Genomic DNA, 18,938 nt, shown 5'->3' with positions numbered 1-18,938 from the left:
GCCATCTTGGTTTCTCTTCCTCAATAATAACTTTAAATGTAAATGGATTAAATGCCCCAATTAAAAGACATAAGGTAGCTGAGTGGATAAGAAAACATGACCCATATATCTATCTATAGGAAACCCACCTTAGAACAAAGGACTCACACAGACTTACGGTGAAGGAATGAAAAAAGGTCTTTCAGGTGAATGGAAATGAAAAAAAAAAAAAAAAAAGCTGGGATAGTAATACTTATATCTGACAAATTAGACCTCAAAGTGAAGGCCATAACAAGAGATAAGGAAGGCCACTTCATAATACCAAAGGCAACAATTCAACAAGAAGATATAACTCTGGTAAACAAATATGCACCCAGTACAGGAGCACCCAAATACATTAAAAAATATTTCTGGAGAATTTCAAGGGAAAGATTGACAGCAATAGAACCATAGTAGGGGACTTTAATACCCTACTAAGTCCACTAAACAAAAAATCAGAAAAGAAACAGCTATCCTAAATGACTCACTAGATTAGGTGGAATTAATTGACATATTCAGAAGATTCCATCCCAAAGCCACAGAATATACATTCTACTCAAGTTCACATGGGTCATTTTCAAAAACAGACTACATATTAACGCACAGGCAAAATATCTTTAAATTCAAGAAGATAGAAATCATATTAAGCATCTTCTCAGATCACAATGGCACAAAACTAGAAATCAACTCTAATAAAAATACTAAAAATAAATGAAACATGTGGAGGCTAAATAGCATGCTTTTAAACAATGATTGGGTTACCAAAGAGGTCAAAGAATAAATTAAAAGCATCATGGCAACAAATTACAATGAAAACACAACAATCCAAAATCTATGGGACACAGCAAAAGCAGTCTTGAGAGGGAAGTTCATAGCTCTACAGGCCTATCTCAAAAAAAACAATAAAAGATAGTAATAAATTATCTAACCCTCAAAGAGTTAGAGAGCAACAAGAAAAGCCCAGTATAAGCAGGAGGAAGGAAATAATAAATATCAGAGTGGAAATAAATAACATAGAGACAAAAAAAATACAAAAGATCAATAAAACCAAGAGCTGGTTCTTTGAAAGGATAAACAAGATCTATGAACGTCTAGCCAGGTTCACCAGGAAGCAAAGGAGAGGACCCAAATAAATAAAATCAGAAATAAAAGAGTAAAAGTAACAACCGATCATACAGAAATACAAATGATTATGAAAAAATACTATGAACTACTCTATTCCAACAAAATGGACAACCTAAATGAAATGAACATATTCTCAGAAAAATACAAGCTCCCAAAACTCAATCAAGAAGAATCAAAAAACCTGAATAGCCCAATAACTACCAAAGAAAGTGAAGCAGCGATCAAAAATCTTCCAGCAAACAAAAGCCCTGGTCTGGATGGCTTTACAGGGGAGTTCTACCAAGAATTCAAAGAAGAATTAAAATCTATCTTCCCGAGACTATTTCAAAAAATTCAAGCAGAAGGCACACTTCTAAGCTCTTTCTTGAAGCCAGAATTACCCTAATCCCAAAACCAGATAAAGATACCACAAAAAAAAAGAGAACTACAGCCTATTATCCTTGATGAACATAGATGCTAAAATCCTTAAAATTCTAACAAATCGAATTCAGCTTTACATTAGAAAGATCATATACCATGACCAAGTGGAATTTATCTCAGGGATGCAAGGATGGTACAATATTCACAAATAAATAAATGTGATATAACTCATAACCAATAAATGTGATACAACACATAAGCAAACTGAGACAAAAAAACACATAATCCTATCAATGCAGAAAAGACATTTGACAAAATCCAACACCCTTTTGATAAAAACTCTCAGCAAAGTGGGAATAGAGGGAAAATACCTAAACATAATAAAACCCATATAGGACAAACCTACAGCCAATATCATACTCAATGGGTAAAAACTAAACTCATTTCCCCTAAGAACAAAAACAAGACAGGGATGTCCACTTCCACCACTTCTGTTTGATATAATACTAGAAGTGCTAGCTATAGCAATTAGACAAGAAGAAGAAATAAAAGGCATCCAAATTATAAAAGAAGAAGTAAAACTGTCCTTATTTGAAGATGATATGCTACTATACATAGAAAATCCCAAAGACTCCATCAAAAAAACTATTGGACCTAAAAGTGAATTTGGCAAAGTAGCAAAATACAAAATAAACACCCAGAAATCTATGGCCTTTTTATACACTAAAAACAAACTCACAGTAAGAGAAGTGGGGGGAAAAAGAAAAAAAGAAAAAAAAAAAATCCCATTTACCATTGCACCAAAAAAATTAAGATACTTAGGAATAAACTTAACTAAGGATGTAGAAGACCTGTACTCAGAAAACTACAGGACATTTTAAAAAGAGATAGAAGAAGACATGAACAAATGAAAGAATATACCATGTTCATAGATTGGTAAAATCAACATCATTAAAATGTCCATACTACCCAAAGCAATTTATAAATTCAATGCAATCCCCATTAAAATACCAACTTACAACTTAACAAGAAGATAAACAATCCAATCAAAAATGGGCAACAGGCCTAAACAGACATTCAGAAAGCCAAGAGACATATGAAAACTGCTCAAAGTCACTAATTATCTGAGAGATGCAAATCAAAACAACAATGAGATATCACCTCTCACCTGTCAGAATGGCTATCATCAACAAATCAACAGACAACAAGTGCTGGCAAGGATGTGGAGAAAAAGGAACCCTAGTGCACTGCTGGTGAGAATGCACACTGCAGCCACTGTGGAGAACAGTATGGAGTTTCCCAAAAAAAAACTAAAAAACGGAACTCCCATTTGACCCAGTGATCCCACTTCTAGAACTATATTCCAAGAAACCAGAAACACCAATCTGAAAGGATATATGCACCCCTATGTTCACAGCACAATTTACAATAGCTAAGATTTAGAAACAGCCTAAATGCCCATCAGCGGATGAATGGATTAGAAAACTGTGCTACATTGAATACACCAAGGGAGAAGATGGGAGGAAACCAAGATGGCTGCATAGATAAACGCCTAACTGCAGCCTTACATAACAATTTCAAAAAATACAACTAAAAAATAAAGTGGACATTATCCAGAACTACAGGCAAGTTGATTGACTGGAAATTCTACAACTAGAAGAAAAGAGAAAACCAGAAGGAAAATCAGAGGAGCGGTAAAAGCCTAAGGTACGGAGACACAGTGCGCACATGGGGAGAGGACGGAGCTGGAGAGGAGGGGCGGCTGAGTCCCTGGCTGGCATTCCCTAGTGGGAAGGAGATAAAAGCTCCAGACTATGCTGAACCCCAGTTCCGACAGCACTGAACCCCAGTTCTGGGTGAGACCCTGGGGTCCCAGACTCATACAGAGGCATTCTAGGCTGTAAGGTGGAAACTCAGCAAAAGGCAGAGCCCCAGAGTCGCACACATTGTGCACAGAGGAGGGACTGTTGACTGTGCCGTTGGATTGCCCTAGAGGGAAGGCAACAACAGCTCCGGACTTCATTGAACCCCACTTCCAACTGCACTGAACCCCAGTTCCAGACTCATTGCGGGAGAGACTAGACTGTCCAGTAGTGGGCGAAACTCGAGGGCACCTTTCTGTCAGAGGTGCTTGCAGCAAGTACCAAAGGACACTGAGGAACACTGAGACTCAGGAACCTCATAGCCCGGGGTTGACAGGAAGCCAAGGCTGTAGGCTCCACCCTGAAACTCCGCCCCATCTAAGCTGAGCACAGAGTCTTTTGAATAAGGCTGTCTCCAGGCATAGACACAGCTGATCCTCACAGTCAATTGGCCTGGAGGTCAGTTCCTCCCAGTGATATCAACAATTAAGACTTAACTACAAAAGACTGTACACATAGTCCACAAAGGGGTGAACCAACAGTGTTTACCTCAGATAACTGGGAGGCTGACCCACTGAACCATATAGGACACCTTAACATACAAAGCCACCCTACCAACTCAGGGAAGCAGAGAAAATGCAGAGACAAGGAAACAGATCACAAACAAAAGAAATGGAGGACAAAAAGCAACTGGATATAGAGTTCAAAACCACGCTTATAAGGTTTTTCAAGAATTTCTTAGAAAAGGCCGATAAAATAAATGAGACCTATGAGGATATGAAAAGGGATCAACTAGAAATAAGGAATACATTGTCTGAAATAAAAAAATATTTATACAGAGTCCTAAAAACAGAATAGAAGATCGCAAGAATCAAGTAAAAGATTTGGAACACAAATACCCAGAGGACACTCCTCCGCAGAAGCAAGAAGACAAGAGAATCCAGAAAGTTGAAGTTAGTGTAAGCAAACCAACATCAGAATTATGGAGGTCCCAGAATATGAGAGAGGCAAGATACCAAAAACATACTGGAAGAAATAGTGACAGAAAACTTCCCCCACCCGGTGAAAGAAATAGACTTACAAATCCAGGAAGCGCACAGAACCCCAAACAAAAGGAATCCAATGAGGACCACACCAAGACACATCATAATTAAAATGCCAAGAGCAAAAGACAAAGAATATTAAAAGCAGCAAGAGCAAAGCAGGTAGTTATCTATAAAGGAGCACCCATACGATTGTCAGCTGATTTCTCAACAGAAATCATGCAGGCTAGATGGGAATGGCAAGAAATATTCAAGGTGATGAATAGCAAGAACCTACAGCCAAAAATACTCTGCCCAGCAAAGCTATCACTCAGAATCGAAGGCCAGATAAAGAGTTTCACAAATAAAAAAAAAGCTAAAGGAGTTCATCACCACCAAACCAGAATTATATGAATTGCTGAAGGGGGTTATTTAGGAAGAGGAAGAAAATAAAGATAAAAATTATGAACAACAAATATATAACTATCAACAAGTGAATCTAAAAACCAAGGGAATTAAAAAACCTGATGAACAATATTAACTGGTGAATATAATAGAATCAGAGGTATGGAAGGGGAGTGGACTGATGATTCCTGGGGAAAAGGGGATTAGGGTGTGTGGGAAGAGACTGAACATAAACTGTGCACCTATGGATGAGGACCGTGGGGGTGGGGAAAGGGCAGATGGTGGGGTGGGAACCTGATGGAGAGGGGGAAAAATGAGGAACTTTTGTAACAATATGAACAATAAAGATTAAAAAAAAAAAACCGTGCTACATCTACACAATGGAATACTACAATGCTATAAAAAAGAAAGAATTCTTACCATTTGCAACAGCATGGATGGAACTGGAAAGCATTATGCTAAGTGAAATAAGCAGTCAATGAAAGAAAAATACATGATCTCGCTCATTTATGGATAATAAAAAACATTATAAACTGCTGGACAAAAATAGATATAGAGGCAGAGCAGCATTGAACAAACTGTCAAACTACAGTGGGAAGGCTGGGGAGGGTTGGGCAGGCAGGTAAGAGATCAACTAAAGGACTTGTATGCATGCATATAAGCATAACCAATGAATACAAGATACTGGGGGTAGAGGAGATCAGGAGAATATCAAAGAGGGGGAAAAGGAGACGTGTACTACTCTTTGTAATACTTTAAGCAATAAAATAAAATTTAAAAAGTAAGCTTTTCACCTAGCAATAGAATACGCAGTCATGTACAGCATAGTTAAGTCTGCTTGCCAGCACCAGTCACAGCTCTTTCAAAGCAGCTCATGTAACTCTTTGAAATCCACCTTGTTCTGTCTTCACAAACTCCCTTTCTTTCATGATTGAAACACAGTTGGGGTTTCTAACAAAATGTATGCTTCCAACCCCAGAAGTAACACTTTTGTTTGCCTTGACATTCTTGTCAAAACAGATTGACATTGTGACACCAATAAAATGCTATATACCGTATTTTTCGGACCATAAGACGCACCGGACCATAAGACGCACCAGTTTTTAGAGAAGGGAAATGAAGAAAAAAAGATTCTGAAACAAATAGTGTCCTAAAATATTTTATGTGCATTAAAACCCAACATCACAGTCATAAACACATGTAATCAACCCTGTAAAGTAAACAGCAGCATTTAGAACCATTTTAGAGCCGGGCAAGCACACAGAGACCACACAGAGCCGGGCAAGTAAAAAAACTTTTTTTTTACAGTATATGTGTAGGCTATATTTGGACCATAAGACGCAGGGACTTTTTCCCCCCACTTCTGGGGGGAAAAAAGTGCGTCTTATGGTCCGAAAAATACGGTATGTAATTATAACCTATGAAACCCACAAAAATTTTACAGACTCCTCAGGAAAATTCTTATTACAAACAAAATATACTTTACCATTTTTATTTTCATAAATCCAATTACCTTTGACAGATTCTTTTATTACAGCAACAAATTGAAGCCAGAGAACATCAGGATCAATTTCAACCCAGCCAATTTGAGGACAAAGACTTGCTACCTATGGAAAAGACAAGATTTAGTATAAACAACCTAAGATCAAGTCAGTAGTATGTGGGTCTTAAGATTACTTGTTAAAATCATTAATATGATTTTATAAATTATCTAATTTAATTTTAAGTGGAAAAAATATTTATACGAAATAATAAAAGATGATACACCAAAATAACAGTTTTCTTCAGTTTGAGTTTACAGAAGATTTTATCTTTATTTTCCAAGTTTGTCTTTATTTTTGAAGATTTCTACAATAAATACATGTTATTTCTGCAATAAGAAAAAAGTCAGACACTTTAGAAAACAAAAATTAACAAATAACATACCAAGTTCTGGTTCAGACTACGTTGGAGCAAACATACTCCACTCTGTCCCACTCACTGAATGCAGATATAAAGCTGGGCAGAATGCATGGAGCAGCTATTTGGGGACACAAGGAAGTATATTGGGGAAGGTGGAGAGGGTCAAAGGATAGAATTCAAGTACCACTAGACTGGTGGTAAGTTTCCTATTTTTCTTCTGGTATTCCCTGGATTGGACTCAAGGCAGCCTGAAAATCAGAAGTGGGAACGAGGATGCAGTAAATACAAAAGAAAGCACTTTTCTTTTGGCAAACCCTGAGAAGGAATGGGGGAAAGCCCCCATATTTCTTTTCTTTCCCCAACCCCTTGCCTCCACACTTTTGTACCCAGGCTAACCCGTAGTGGTGGCTGCCTTAGTAACCAAAAGCACCTAAAGTACTGCGAGGTTAAAGTTTTCTCTCCAATCAAAGGAGCTGTGGGTTAACCTGACTCCACTGGCTTTTTTCTCTGTGTGTGCTCCTGATGCCTACCCCCAGATATGGGAAATGCCTGGCAGAATAGTGTAATGAAAGCTCCAGCTTTCTAGGAAGATCTCAGAGCAGAAGGAACTTTTGAGAAACCTATTCCAGAAAACTGTGTATAAATTCCTAGACTCATCTCAAAGCTGCACATCTGTAAATGTAATCCTAAACAGCATAGCAAAGATGTTAAGGATGAGAACTAGGGGCACACCAGTTGACCACTGGGTGGCACGTACACAGGGCATATCCAAACAGTACTTCCAAGTGTGAGAACAGAACACTGAAACCAAAGTCCACGGAAGGCTGGTCAGAATTTTTAGTCTGAGCCCAACTGCATTAATTGCCTGCTAAAAGAAAATTACAAACATTCATCACAGGATTTACACAAGATCCAGAGTATTAAACCATGATGTTCAAAGGGTCCAAGATACAATCCAAAATTATAAAATCTCAACTCAGACAGGAAAAGATAATCAATAGATACCAATACAAAGATGACACAGAAGATACCTGAAAAGGGTTTTAAAGCAGCTCCAAGAAGAACAAATTCTTTTGAAACAAATGGAAAGACAGAAAGTCTCAGCAAAAAAATAAAAGACATAAAAAGAAAATTTTTAGAATTGAAAAATACAACAATTGGGGGAGTGGAAGAAATTGAGTGATGATGGTCAAAGGGTGCAAATTTTCAGTTATAAGTTTTTAAGATCTAATGTACAGACAGCATGGTGACTATAGTTGTTAATAATGTGTTGTATACTTGAAATTTGTTAAGAAAGTAGTTCTTCACATAAACACACACAAATGGTAATATTCTGAGGTTATAGATATGTTAATTTGATTGTGATAATCATTGCACAATGTGTAGGTATACCAAATATAATGTTCACCTAAAATATTTACAGATTTTATTGGTCAATCATACCTCAATAGAGCTGGAAAAAATCAATTTAAAAAAAAATAATTAAAATTAAAAAACATACTTGATGGGCTCAATAGTAGAATGCAGATAGAAGAAAGTCAATAAACTTGAAGATGGTTCAAAACAAATTATATATTTTGAATAACAGAAAGAAAAATATTGGAAAACATGAATAAGGTCTCAGGGATCTGTGGGAAAGAGCTAAAGGTCTAGTGGTTATGCCATCACAAGAGGCTCAGTGCAAAAACTCATGTACGGGTGGGGTCCATGGGCCTGGCCAGCAATTAGGGCTGATTGGGGCCATTCTGATTGGGACCATTCTGAATGGGAGGTTGACTGGCCGGCTGTGGGGAGGGGCCACCAGAGGTTGGCTGGTGGCAAGGGATTGGCTGAAGGAGCACACTAACCAGCAGGGGGCAATTCCTATGTTGAGCTTCTGCCCCCCTGGTGGTATCGTCTAGTGGTCAGGTTGTAACGGTCACTTAGGCCTTTATATATATATAGATAACTATTAGTAAAGAAGTGAGAGTTTCATGCAGAAAAATATGACATCAGGGAAGTAATAGTGCTTAAAACTCTTCAAATTCAGTGAGATTTCAAATCTGTATATTCTAGAAGTTGAGAAAACGCCTAACAGGGTAAGTCCAAATTTATACACATCCAGATTCAGCATAATTAAAATGATGAAAACTAAAACCAAAAATCTTGAAAGCAGCCAGATACATTATATATATAAAACAATAATCTGAATGAGTGTAATTTTTTTCCTCAGAACAATGAATACCAGGAGGAAGTAGCTCAACATTCTTAAAGTGTTAAAATAAACAGTCATCCACAATTCTATATCAAAATTCCTGTAGAATTTTTGTAGCTATAGACATGTTGATTTTAAAATTTATATAAAACTAAAATAGCCAAAAATGTTGAAAAGAATAAAACTGGAGAAATCACACTACCCAATTTCAAGATTTACAATTATAAAGCTACAGTAAGAAAGTAGGTGTAGACAAATAGATCAACAGTATAGAATAAAGTGCAGAAATAGACCTATACAAAGATAGCTCATTAATTTCTAACAAATGTGTAAGGCAATTTAATGGAGAAAAGATAGCATTTTCAACAGAGTTTGGACAATTACACATCCATGTGCAAAAAAATTACCTTCAATCTAAACCTCATATCTTAACAAAAATTAACTCAAAAGGTATCATAGATCTAAATGTAAAACTGTATAATGTTTAGAAGAAAACATAGGAGAAAATCTTTGTTACTTGGGGTTAGGTGAAGAATTAGAGATGACACCAAATGTACAATTCATAAAACAAAATAAATTGTATTTCATCAAAATTAAAAACATTTGCTCTGCAAAAGATACTGTTAAGAAAACAATGCCGAAACCGGTTTAGCTCAGTGGATAGAGTGTCGGCCTGTGGACTGAAAGGTCCCAGGTTTGATTCCGGTCAAAGGCATGTACCTTGGTTGCGGGCACATCCCCAGTAGGGGGTGTGCAAGAGACAGCTGATCGATAATTCTCTCTCATCGATGTTTCTAACTATCCCTCTTTCTTCCTCTCTGTAAAAAATCAATAAAATATATTTTTAAAAAGAAAATGAAAAGACTACACAGACTGATTGAAAATATATGCAAATCATATAAACCAATATAGGAATCATATTAAGAATATGTAAAGAATTCTCAAAACTCAACAGTAAGGAAATAGCCCAATTAAAAATGGACAAAAGACTTGAACAGGCACTTTACCAAAGAAGATTATATGGATAGCAAATAAGCACAAAAAAATATTCAACATCATTAGCAATTAGGGAAATGCAAGTCAAAACCACAATGAAACACCACTACATCTATTAGGATGCATAAAATAAAAAGCACTAATAATATCAAGTGTCATGAAGAACAAATGGAACTCTTATACATTGCTGGTGAGAATGCATAATGGGACAGCCAATCTGGAAAAGTTTGGCATTTCTTGTTAAATTTAATATTCACTTATCCTAAGACTCAATAATCCCACTCCTAGGTATTTATCCTAAAGAAATGAAAACTTATGTTCACATTAAAATCTGTACAAAACGTTCATATTTTATTCAGTTCTATTCAAAATTACCAGAAAATGGAAACAACCAAAAATGTACTTCAACAGGTAAATGAATGTGATATATCCATAAAAGGTTATTACTAAGAAATAAAAAGATGAACAAGATTGATACACACAACAACATAGACATATCTAAAAGGAATTGTGCTGAAAAAAAATGCCAGTTTCCAAAGAATATTTACTATATTGTTCCACTTGATGATGTTCTCAAAAAGAAAAAACTGTAGTGATGGAAAATAGATCAATGGCTATCAGAAGTTATGTTCAGGAGGATGGTATGACTACAAGAACTAACACAAGGAAGTATTCTTGGATATGTCTATACATGTACTAAAACTCACAGAACTTATTCACTACAAAAGTCAATTTTAGTGTATATTAATTTTTAAAATAAAAGGAACCTATAGCTTTAGGTTAAAATAACTTAAGTATAATATTTTATCTCCAATTCCTCTCAAGACTCAAGATAAAAACATTAAAATGGACTACGTAGGACAAGAGATCAAACAAGTTCAGACCAGGTTTTAACAAATGTTTTGTTTTTTGTTTAATTATGTCTGTACTAGAGGCCTGGTGCATGAGGGAGAGTAGGGGGAGTCCCTCAACCCAGCTTATGCCCTCTCGCAGTCTGAGGCCCCTCAGGGGATGTTCAACTGACGGCTTAGGCAGATATCCCCCAGGGGTCCTTAGCACTGCCACGGAGGCAGGAGAGGCTTTCGCTTTGTGGGTGCACTGACCACCAGGGGGCAGCTCCTTCATTGAGTATCTGCCCCCTTGTGGTCAGTGTGTGTCACAGCAACAAGCCATTCTGTCATTCGGTTGATTTGCATATTAGCCTTTTATTATATAGAACTAGAGGCCTGATGCACAAAATTCGTGCATTGGGATGTGTGTCCCTCAGCCCAGCCTGCACCCTCTCCAATCTGGGACACCTCGAGGGATGTCCAACTTCCTGCTCAGGCCTCCTAACTGCTCGCCTGCCTGGGTTCCTGATTGCCCCTAACCACTTTGGCCTGCCAGCCTGATCTTCCCCTAACTACTCCCCTGCCAGTCTGATTGATGCCAGACTGCTCTTCTGCCAGCCTGGTTGCTCCTAACTGCCCTCCCCTGCAGGCCTGATCACTCCTAACTGCCCTCCCCTGCAGGCCTTGTCCCCTCCCCAACTGCTCCCCCCAGCAGGCCTGGATCCCCCCAACTACCCTTCCCTGCAGGCCTGGTCGCCCCCAACTGTCCTCCTTTGCCAGCCTGGTCACCCCTAATTGCCCTCCCCTGCAGGCTTGATCGCCTTCAACTGTCCTTCCTTGCAGGCCTGGTCCCTCCCAACTGTCCTACCCTGCTGGCCTGATTGCCCACAGTTGCCCTCCCTTGCAGGCCTGGTTCTTCCCAACTGCTCTCCCCTGCTGGCCATCTTGTGTCCACAAGGGGCAGGATCTTTGACCACATGGGGGCAGCCATCTTGTGTGTTGGAGTGATGGTCAATGTGCATATTACTCTTTTAATATTGTAGATAGGATTATTGAGAGTATTACAGCTGTTCCTCTCTTCCCACAAACCATTGGCTTCCTCTACCCAATTCCACCTTGCCCCAGGCCTGTGCCACCCTATTTTCTATGTCCATTGGGTTATGTATTTATGCATATAAGTTCTTCGGTTAATCTCTTCCTGACCCCTCCCTCCTTCCACCTAAGATTCATCAGTCTGCTCCATGTTTCCAAGCTTATGGTTCTATTTTATTCATTGGTTTATTTTGTTAACTAGATTCCTTGTTTATTTATTTTCAGATTCAACTGTTGATAGATATGTATTTATTGCCATTTTACTATTCATATTTTTATTATTATTTTTCTTTCTTCTTCTTAAAAGAAATCTTTAAAGAAGCTCAGGTGACTGGGGAGGCTGAACTATTGGGGCCTAAAGGACACCTACTACACAAAGCCACTCTACAATTCCAGGAGACATAGCAGTTCTATCTAATACATAGAAACAAACACAGGGAACCAGCCAAAATGCAGAGACAAAGAAATATTACAAATGAAAGAACAAAAGAAATCTCCAGAAAAAGAACTAAATAAAATGGAAGCAAGCATACTACTAGATACAGAGTTCAAAACAAAGGTTATAAGGATGCCCAAGGAACTGAATAAGAGTTTCAAGGATCTTAATGAGAATGTTAAGAACTTAGTGAGAATTTCAAGGAAATTAGTGAGAACTTCAAAGACATGAAAAAGTACCAGTCAGAAATGAAGGCTATACTAACTGAAATGATGAATAATTTATAGGAAAGCAACAGTAGAGTAGAGGACGCTGAGAATAACATCAGCAATTTGCAATATGAGGAAGCAAAAAACACCTAAACAGAACAAAAAGAAAAAAGGACCCCAAAATATGAAGTTAGTATAAGGAGCCTCTGGGATAACTTCAAGCGTACCAACATTCACATCATTGAGTTCTAGAAGGAGAAGAGAGTGTGCAAGAAATTGAAAACCTATTTGAAGAAATAATGACAAAAAAACTTCCCCTACATGGTGAAAGAACAGACATACAAGTCCAGAAACCAAGCAACATGAACCTAAAGAGGCTCACATGAAGATACATCACAATTAAAATGCCAAGGGTTAAAGACAAAGAGAGAATCTTAAAAGCAGCAAGAGAAAAGTAGTTAATATTTCTACAAAGGAGTGCCCATAGAACTGTCAGCTGATTTCTCAACAGAAACTTTACAGGCCAGAAGAAAGTGGTAAAAAAAAATGTTCAAAGTGATTAAAAAGCAAGGACCTACAACCAAGATTATTCTACCCAGAAAAGCTATCATTTAGAATTGCAGGTCAGATAAAGAGCTTCACAGACAAGAAAAAGCTAAAGGTGTTCACCATCAAACCATTATTACAAGAAATGTTAACAAATGTTTTATTATTATTATTATTATTATTATTATTATTATTCATCTTTTACAGAGAGGAAGGGTGATAGAGAGCTAGAAACAGCAATGAGAGAGAAACAACGACCAGCCGCCTCCTACACACCCCACACCGGGGATATGCCCACAACCAATGCACATGCCCTTGACCAGAATAGAACTTGGGACCCTTTAGTCCGCAGGCCAACGCACTATCCACTAAGCCAAACCGGTTTCGGCAACAAATGTTTTTAATATCAACGGTGAGTGTGTGGGTGAGTGGTACATGGACAAGCAAAGAGGAGAAAACTGCTATCTCATTCACTACTCAAATTTAACCAATCTGTGTTCAATCTCTGGCAGATTTTAGGGTAGAACCTAAAAATTAGCGGTATCTCCACACGCTGGAATGTCAGGTGGAGCTGAACAAAGAATAGTTCAAAGTCTTTACTAGTATAAGCATCCCTAATTCCCCTCCTCTAGCCAGCTCATTGCCCCTCCCTATGCAGAAGGTAAGAGGTTTACTCTGGGGCTGGGGACTAATACCAGGTATACTGGGATAAAGCATGATTCTAAAAATATGAACAGATAAGCAACCAAAGGTTACCAATTAAGGAAAACCTATAACATGAAGGGAAAGGCCAATATAAGAGAAAAGAACCCTGAAGAAATATTGACAATGTGAGGAACATTAGGGTGAAAATAATCCAGTGAGTTCATCAGAAACAATCAGACCTAATAAAACATATCCCATTCTATCAAATAATATTTCTGTTCTTCCCATGTAAAATTTTCATGACCACAGACTATAATGGCTTAACTGCAATACACACTTCCTCACCCCCAAAACACTCAATGTGGATATCATCGTTTCAAGTCAACAAACCTTTAGACTTAATGGTGGCACTCCAGAGTCACTTCCCCCCATTCCATCAACATTCCCAAACATGTCACAAGAGTGAAATCAAACCAATCTAAAATTATATAAAGAATATAATCAAAGCTAAGAAGAAAATTTCTTTTGTTGATTAAAAACAATCAGGTTTTTTTTTTTCCAAGAGTGTACAGAAGAAACACAGTATTGGTGATTCCACTGTTTTCTCTGGAGTGGCCTTTCTGTACAGTAAACCCTCGATTTTGTGGAACTCAACTTAATGGACTTCAGATTTAACAGACAAAATTTTCGGTGCCTATGTCATACGTGAAAATTAACACCGTGATAATTTTAAAATTCTTCTAACCAACATATGTTTATAATCAAATTAATAGGTTATTCTGTATTATTCAGTTATTTCTAGCAAATTTTAGCAAACAAGCCATATGATGGGGGGAAAAACCCTGTAGTAATTTTACTGACATAAACTAAATAAATATTACATATCTACAACTAGAGTCTACATATTTAAATACAGGAGTTACCACCCATAAACAATGTTTGGCAAATGATAAGCACATAATCACACAGCAATAGTGTATGCTAACTGGTTCTGTTGTTGCATGGTATGACTTTGTCACATTCCAGCCATATTCATGTTTACTTTCGGTGACAGGTAAATGCAGGCATTCACTAGGCTTATTCAGTATAAATATTAAATTACAGTAATGCATATAGAAAACTTTTCTGTGAAATTAAACTTTTCATACATACTTAATTTTTATTACACAAATGTGTATAAGTAAAACGTATATAAGTAAAAACAGATAAATTTGCCAATTATTTAACATATGCATTCAGAAAACATACTTTATTATGTAACAGACTTTCAGTTTCAACAGACATCCCCTTGCCTGAATTAGTCTGTTATATTGACATTTTACTTCATTATTCTTTCAAGCAAATTTTTATCTATCAGTTTCTTCATAATGGCATGCTGTTCCAAAAGGGAACATGGTAAACTTTCTCCATTTTAAAAAACTAAAATCATCAAATATTCACATGTGAAATTTTCAACTCTGAATACTATTTTAGGATATAACACTAACATGTGAGAGTCCATGAAAAGTTAATTTATTTTAATCATTTTTGAATTTTTAATTAGTTGACATAAATTATTGTTAATTTCAGGTGTACATAACTTATTAAGTGATCATCCCAATAAATCTCACACCTATCTGACATCATATAAGAGTATTATTGACTGCATTCCCTATGCTGTATTTTACATCCCCATGACTATTCTATAACAACCAATTTGTACTTTGAAATCCCTTCACCTTTTCACCCATCAATTCAATCCCCCCTCCAATCTGGCAACCTTCAAAACATTTTCTGTAACTATTAGTCTATTTCTGTCCTGCTTATTAATTCTGTTGTTGTTGTTTTTTTAGATCCCATTGTTGATAGGTATGTACTTATTGCCATTTTATTGTTCATATTATTTAATCTTTTTTTTTTCTTCTCCTTAAAGAAGAGCCTTTAACATTGCATGAACTCCTTAGCTTTTTATTGTCTGGGAAGTTCTTTACCTAAAGAACTTTGATTCTAAATGATACCGTTTCCCCGAAAATAAGACAGTGTTTTATAATAATTTTTGCTCCCAAAGATGCGCTAGGTCTTATTTTCAGGGGATGTCTTATTTTTCCATGAAGAAGAATACGGTACACATTTATTATTAAATGAAAATAAAGGAAATTTATTACCTGTATACGGTACAGTAGTACGGTAGTTGTCAACACAAACCAGACAAACTGTGAATGCTACAGTATCAAGAATTTACTTATTTATTCAATGACTATCATGTCATCATCTTCTGGAACATCATCATAACAATCCAATTCCTGAATTTCCTGGTGAATTTCTTGTGACTCCATTTCTTTCAGAATCAGTGGACCAAATCTCTCATGTTTAGCCTAGGGCGGGGGGGGCCTTATTTTGGGGGGATGCCTTATATTTCACTCAGACGGAAACCTGTAAGTAGGTCTTATTTTCGGAGGATGTCTTATTTTCAGGGAAACACGGGTAGCTTTACTAGGCAGAGTAATCTTGGTTGCAGGTCCTTGCGTTTCATCACTTTGAATATTTCTTGCCAATCCCTTCTGGCCTGCAAAATTTCTGTTGAGAAATCAGCCAACAATCTTATGGTGGCTCCCTTGTAAGTAATTACAGTATTTTTCTATTGCTGCTTTTAAGGTTTGTTGTGTCTTTAACCTTTGGTGTGGACCTCTTTGGTTTCATCTTGTTTGAAACTCTCTGTGCTTCCTAGACTTGTATGTCTATTTCTTTCACCAAGATAGGGAAGTCTGTCATTTTTTCAAATAGGTTTCGAATTTCTTGCTCTCTTCTCCTTCCCACACCCCCATAACAAAAATGTTGGTACTTCTGAAGTTGTCTCAGAGCCTCCTTACACTATCATCTTTTTTTTGCATTTTTTTCTTTTTGTTCTTCTGATTGTGTTTTCCGCTTCTTTCTATTCCAAATCACTGATTTGATTTTAGCTTCATCACTTATTGTTGATTCCCTGTAAGTTATTCTTTTCAGTTAGTGTATCCTTTACTTCTGACTGGTGTTTTTTTTATGCTGTTGAGGTTCTCACTAAGTTCATTGAGCATCCTTATAACCAGTGTTGTTATTTTAAAATTTTTTCTTTTTACTTTTTTGTTAGTCCTCCACCCAAGGACATTTTTCCATTGCTTTTTAGAGAGAATGGATGAGTGAGGGAAAGAGAGAGAGAAACATTGGTGTGAGAGAAACATATCAATTGAATGCCTCCAGGGCCAGGGCCAGGGAAAGGGAAAAGCCTGCAAACAAGGTACGTGCCCTTGACTGGAATCAAACCCAGGACCCTTTGGTCCACAGACCAACGCTCTATCCACTTAGGGCTATAACCAGTGTTTTGAACTCTGTATCTAGTATATTTGATTTATTTTCCTAGTGTTGTTCTGTTATTTCATTTGGGACATTTTTCTTTGTCTCCTCATTTTGGCAGCCTCCCTATGTCTGGTTCTACATATTAGGTAGAACTGCTACTTCTCCCATGCTTGGTAGAGTGGCCATACTGTAAGTTCCCATGGCACAGCCTCCCTGACCACCAAAGCTCAATGTACACTGCTCTGTGGGCTATCTATACTCTCCTCTTATAGTTGAGCCTTGATTGCTATTGGCACAATCAATAGCAGTGATTTACACACACCCCCAGGTCAATCAGCTGCAAGGTTTGGCTGTGACCACTGATTACCAACCTCCAACCACTATGGAAAATTAGCTATGCAGGGACCCACTCAAAGAGCAGGACTTCTTTCAGCAGGGTTCTGTTGCCTGTTGAGACTGTCCCATGAGTGTGTCACTGGTGGAGGTGACTGGGTGGTCGTACTTCAACGTGGTCTGATGCTGTCCACTGGGTGCTCTGGGACCTCCAAGGAGATGTAGGCGAAGGTGCAGGCACTGCCTGTGTTCTGCCAGGGGTCACCTATCATGAGCTGCAAAGTGATCTGCAGATGGCTTCTTGTGTCAGGCTTGGAAGTGTCCCAATGAGGCCACGCTGTGAACCAAGGGCAGCTGCTACTGGTGTCAAGTCTGGAGCGACTTTGCAAGAAATACAGAGCTCGGTGCGGCCAGATGCTGCTTGTTTGAGACATTTTAGGAAACTCTGAAGCATGAATCAAGATTATGACATTCCTATGGAAAAGCCACTTCAGACAGGTTAGGATAGGGCAAATAGTGTGATCCAAGTTGGTGAAGTCTCAGATATGGTGTCTGCCTGACACCTCTGTGGGAGATCTCAGACAAGGTACAATGGCTTATGCCAGCCCTTCTGAGAGAAAGCTGTCCTGCCCCCAGCTCTCTCCCTGATATAGAATGATTAAGTTCCTTCCCATATATCTCTGGTACCTTTCAAGCTACTGCCCCCATATTGGAGCACAGAAGGAGTCCCAGTTAGTCTGTGTGTGGGCCCTTTAAGAGGAAAGGCCTGGGACTCCAGCAGCCTCAAGTGTATCTCAGCCTTAACCCTTGTTGGTTTTTATAACCAGAAATTATGGTGACTTCTCTTCACAGCACTGTAATCCTGGGCTGGGGCCCGGTGTGAGGCTTAAACCTATTACTCCTCAAGAGGGTACCACCACAGCTGAGATATCCCTCCGGATTTTTATCTGCCATACTAGAGACCCAACACACAAAATTCATCCCAGCCTGCACCATCTCCAATCTGGGACTCCTCTCACAATCCAGGACTGCTGTCTCCCAATCACTCGCCTGCCTGCCTGCCTGATTAAACCTAACCACTTCTGCCTGCCAGCCTGATCACCCCCTAACCATTCCCCTGCCAGCCTGAACCATTCCCCTGACAACTAACTGCTCCCTTGCCAGCTCGATTGCCCCTAACTGCCCTCCCCTGCAGGCCTGGTCTCTTTGAACTGCCCTTTCTTACAGGTTGTCACCCCTAACTGCCCTCACTTGCTGGCCTGGTTGCCTCTAACTGTCCTCCCCTGCAGGCCTCGCTGCCCCTAACTGCCTTCCCCTGCTGGCCTGGTCACCCCTAACTGTCCTCCCCTGCCAGCCCATTCATCCCCAACTTCCCTCCCTTGCTGGCCTGGTCACCTCTAAATGCCCTCTTCTGCAGGCCTGGTCACCCCCAACTGCCCTCTCCTGCTGGCCTGATTGCCACTAACTGCCCTCCCCTGCAGGCCTGATCACCCCTAACTGCCTTTCCCTGCTGGCCAAATCACCCCAACTACCCTCCCCTGCCGGCCCAAATGCCCTTAACTGTCCTCCCCTGCAGGTCTGGTCACCCCCAACTGCCCTCTCCTACAGGCCTGGTTCTGCCCCCCAACTGCCATCCCCTGCAGGCCTGATT

At 38.7% G+C, this 18,938-nt stretch overlaps 1 protein-coding gene across 5 annotated transcripts in view; it reads right to left on the bottom strand.

Annotated features, from left to right (window-relative positions):
• The window catches only part of GK5 (glycerol kinase 5), a 180,352-nt gene that overhangs the window by 145,175 nt on the left and 16,239 nt on the right, over positions 1 to 18,938 (bottom strand). The window contains exons 1-2 of one of the 5 annotated variants that reach the window (XM_084872469.1): positions 7,452 to 7,473; positions 6,306 to 6,399 (exon numbers count right to left, since the gene is read on the bottom strand). The exons of 2 other annotated variants lie outside the window; for them this stretch is intronic. In XM_084872469.1, coding sequence (XP_084728595.1) covers positions 6,306 to 6,399; positions 7,452 to 7,460 — 103 coding nt within the window. In that variant the 5' untranslated portion in view covers positions 7,461 to 7,473. Of the gene's footprint in view, positions 1 to 6,305; positions 6,400 to 7,451; positions 7,474 to 18,938 lie in introns of those variants that run through there. 2 more of the 5 variants (XM_084872468.1, XM_084872470.1) reach the window with 2 other exon arrangements.

This window comes from Pipistrellus hanaki, assembly GCF_964339955.1.
Source record: "Pipistrellus hanaki genome assembly, chromosome: 2".
NCBI classification, from domain to species: Eukaryota; Metazoa; Chordata; class Mammalia; order Chiroptera; family Vespertilionidae; genus Pipistrellus; species Pipistrellus hanaki.
The sequence above is the reverse complement of the archived record's forward strand: the minus strand, read 5'-3'. Positions and strand labels throughout refer to the sequence as shown.